This window comes from Chrysochloris asiatica, unplaced genomic scaffold (genome assembly GCF_000296735.1).
Source record: "Chrysochloris asiatica unplaced genomic scaffold, ChrAsi1.0 scaffold00128, whole genome shotgun sequence".
Lineage (NCBI taxonomy): Eukaryota > Metazoa > Chordata > Mammalia > Afrosoricida > Chrysochloridae > Chrysochloris > Chrysochloris asiatica.
In genome coordinates, this window is record NW_006408646.1 from 8,846,007 (window position 1) to 8,848,564 (window position 2,558).

Below are 2,558 nucleotides of genomic sequence, written 5' to 3' on the forward strand. Positions count from 1 at the left end.
GGTCAGAGAAAAAGAGGAAGACCCCCAGAGAGATGGATTGTCAAAGTGGCAGCATCAGTGGGCTCAAATGTGGCAACAATTGTGAGGTTAGCCCAAGACCAGGTGGTGTTTCATTCTCTTGTGCATAGGGTCACTATGAGTTGGTACTGACTCTATGGCACCTAACAAAAACAACAGTAAGTAGTACTTTGTTTAGTGAGGAAAACAGATATGCAATTGTGGACCTTTACAACATGATGTGGTAAGTGTGGACATTAAGGTTTGTATTTGAGGACTCTGTGGGGCAGTTCAGCCATGGCAGTTGATGTTTGAGCTGAATTTAAGTGTTAGGAAGATGACAAGTCCACCCAGCTGGACGTTTTAGGTAGCAGGGATGGCACTGGCACAAGCGCAGAGGTGAGAGAAATATCCAAGGGTGATGATGGGAAGTCTGGAGTAAGATGTGAGGCTGGGATGGTGGTGGAGCAGATGCAGGGCAAGTAGGTCCCGGGGACCAGCCTGTAGAGGCCTGTGTGTGGTGGTCAGGAATTAGGCCTTGATCCTCTGGAGGTTTTCGGAAGAACTGATGCTGTCAGATTTATGCTTTAGGAAGATGATTCCCGGTTACAGGAAGGAAACCAGTTACATGATAAACTTCTCTGACCAGCTTGTTGAGGGACAAGGGCTTGAACCGAACTAGATGAACTACAAGGTGTCAGGTGGGGAAACAACTGAAGAGATGAATACAGGAGAGATTTAGGAGAGCAGATGACTGATTAGATGGAATGGAAGAAGAAAAGATTTTTAGCTCAAACAACTAATGAGATTGTGATGCTTAAAATTACTGAGGAAGAGTAGGCTGTTTTTTATATGCTGCTTTTGAAATGGTTACTACTGGAATTTATGACCAACTTATTTTTCTGCTCATCAAATGGGAATTGGGAGAAGAAAGGCAAGGCCAACTGTTTGAGAACTCACCTTTGCCCTCAGCTCTCTGGGGTCATCAGGAAGGGTGATTACTATGTGCCACTGAGTTGATTCTAGCTCTCAGCGACCCTCTTTAGGTTAAAAAACTGGTGTTTTAACCGCCAACCTTGTTAGCAGTCCAGCGCTTATCCTTCAGTATCTCATCAGGAGGGGAGAGAGGTAGAAATAGGCCTACCTGGCATGCCGGTTTCTACGTACTGCATTGACTCTTCAGGTAAGAAACTAAGGCATCACATTTGAGTGCAGGTGGGAACCTTGTTGACATGAGGGGCCTTAACTTCCTGGCAGATGTGCTGATGTGTGCAGAAGCTGCTGCCCAATGTGAGATGGCAGAGGAGCACCACCGGCGCCACCTGCTGGTAAGAGCGGCACCCACTGGCTCTCCCTCCCTCATTGTGAGTGTCCCTGTTTCATTTTGAATCAAAGGTAGTAAAGGTGTGGGGTTAGAGGGCTTGGAGTTGTATAGGAACCACAAATAAGCTCTCGTTCAGGGATTTATTTTAAACAGTGTAGTCCCAAGTCTGTAAAGCAGAACAAAGTAAGCATGCTGTGCTTAAACCCTCACCACATGAGTTGGTCTCCCACAGAACACAATGTGAGAGCCCCCATCCTGTCCAATCCCTTCATTCTCTTTCAGAAAATAGGCTCCTAGTTGGGGGTTGGGAGTTTGCTGTGCTTTGGTCACATAAGGCCTGTGAGTGCATGTCTGACCTTACCCCCACAAGGGTTCTTTCTATTCTCTAGCAAAACTGCTTTAATAATTATACACACGTGCACGCCGACCTCCCTGGCATTCATCGGCATGGGGGTCTCTACAGACCAGAGAGCGCATCTGAGTCCACAGTATGTTGAAGGGCCTACTTTGCAGACTGAAGTGAGTGCAACTGAGCGCTACATCCCAAAGAGAGAAGCCCTGTGGTGTGATGGTAGCAGTAACCGGGCTGCTCTCCGCCTGATGTGGGCAACTGCCTGCCATTGCCTGACGTGATATTGTATTCTGCTATGATTTTGTAATTGGCATGCCCTTTCTTCATTTCATAGACCTTTTGCCTCCGAGCTCTGAAGAACAATGTGGCCCGGGCCCATTTGTGGCAGAGAAGAAGGGATTTCGCAGAGCAGCAGTACAAGGCCACGGTGAGGGCAGGCTTCTCTCGCAGGGCCTTTTCTGATGACCGTCCTGTCTTTCCAACCTTTGTGCTTGGAGATCTGCCCAGCTCTCTGCACTCCATAATCTCCGTGCCTCTTATCCTTGGTAATCCATGCCTGCTCATCAAGAAACCCATATTGTTTCAGCTTATTTAATCTCATTTTGAAATCTGTTTACTAGGAAAATAGGAAGTTGAATTAGAGATCAGAGACTTGAGTCCAGTATTGACCTGAAGGATGTTGTTGTTGTTAGGTTTCATCGAGTCGGCACCGACTTACAGCGACCCTATGCACAGCAGAATGAAGCAATGTCCGATCCTGGGCCAGCCTCACTACTGTTGCCACACTTGAGTCCATCGATGCTGCCTGCCACTTGGCCAATCCATTGGGGTTCTTCCTCTTTTTCTCTGACCCTCCATCTTACCAAGCATGATATCCTTCTCCAG

General features: G+C 47.4%; 1 protein-coding gene across 1 annotated transcript in view; it reads left to right on the forward strand.

The window, feature by feature from the left end:
* Positions 1-2,558, forward strand: part of SFI1 (Sfi1 homolog, spindle assembly associated (yeast)) — a 92,164-nt gene that overhangs the window by 58,943 nt on the left and 30,663 nt on the right. Inside the window, exons 10-11 of the mRNA XM_006869308.1 lie at positions 1,255-1,325; positions 2,008-2,100. Of these exons, the coding sequence (XP_006869370.1) occupies positions 1,255-1,325; positions 2,008-2,100 (164 nt within the window). The remainder of the gene's footprint in view (positions 1-1,254; positions 1,326-2,007; positions 2,101-2,558) is intronic.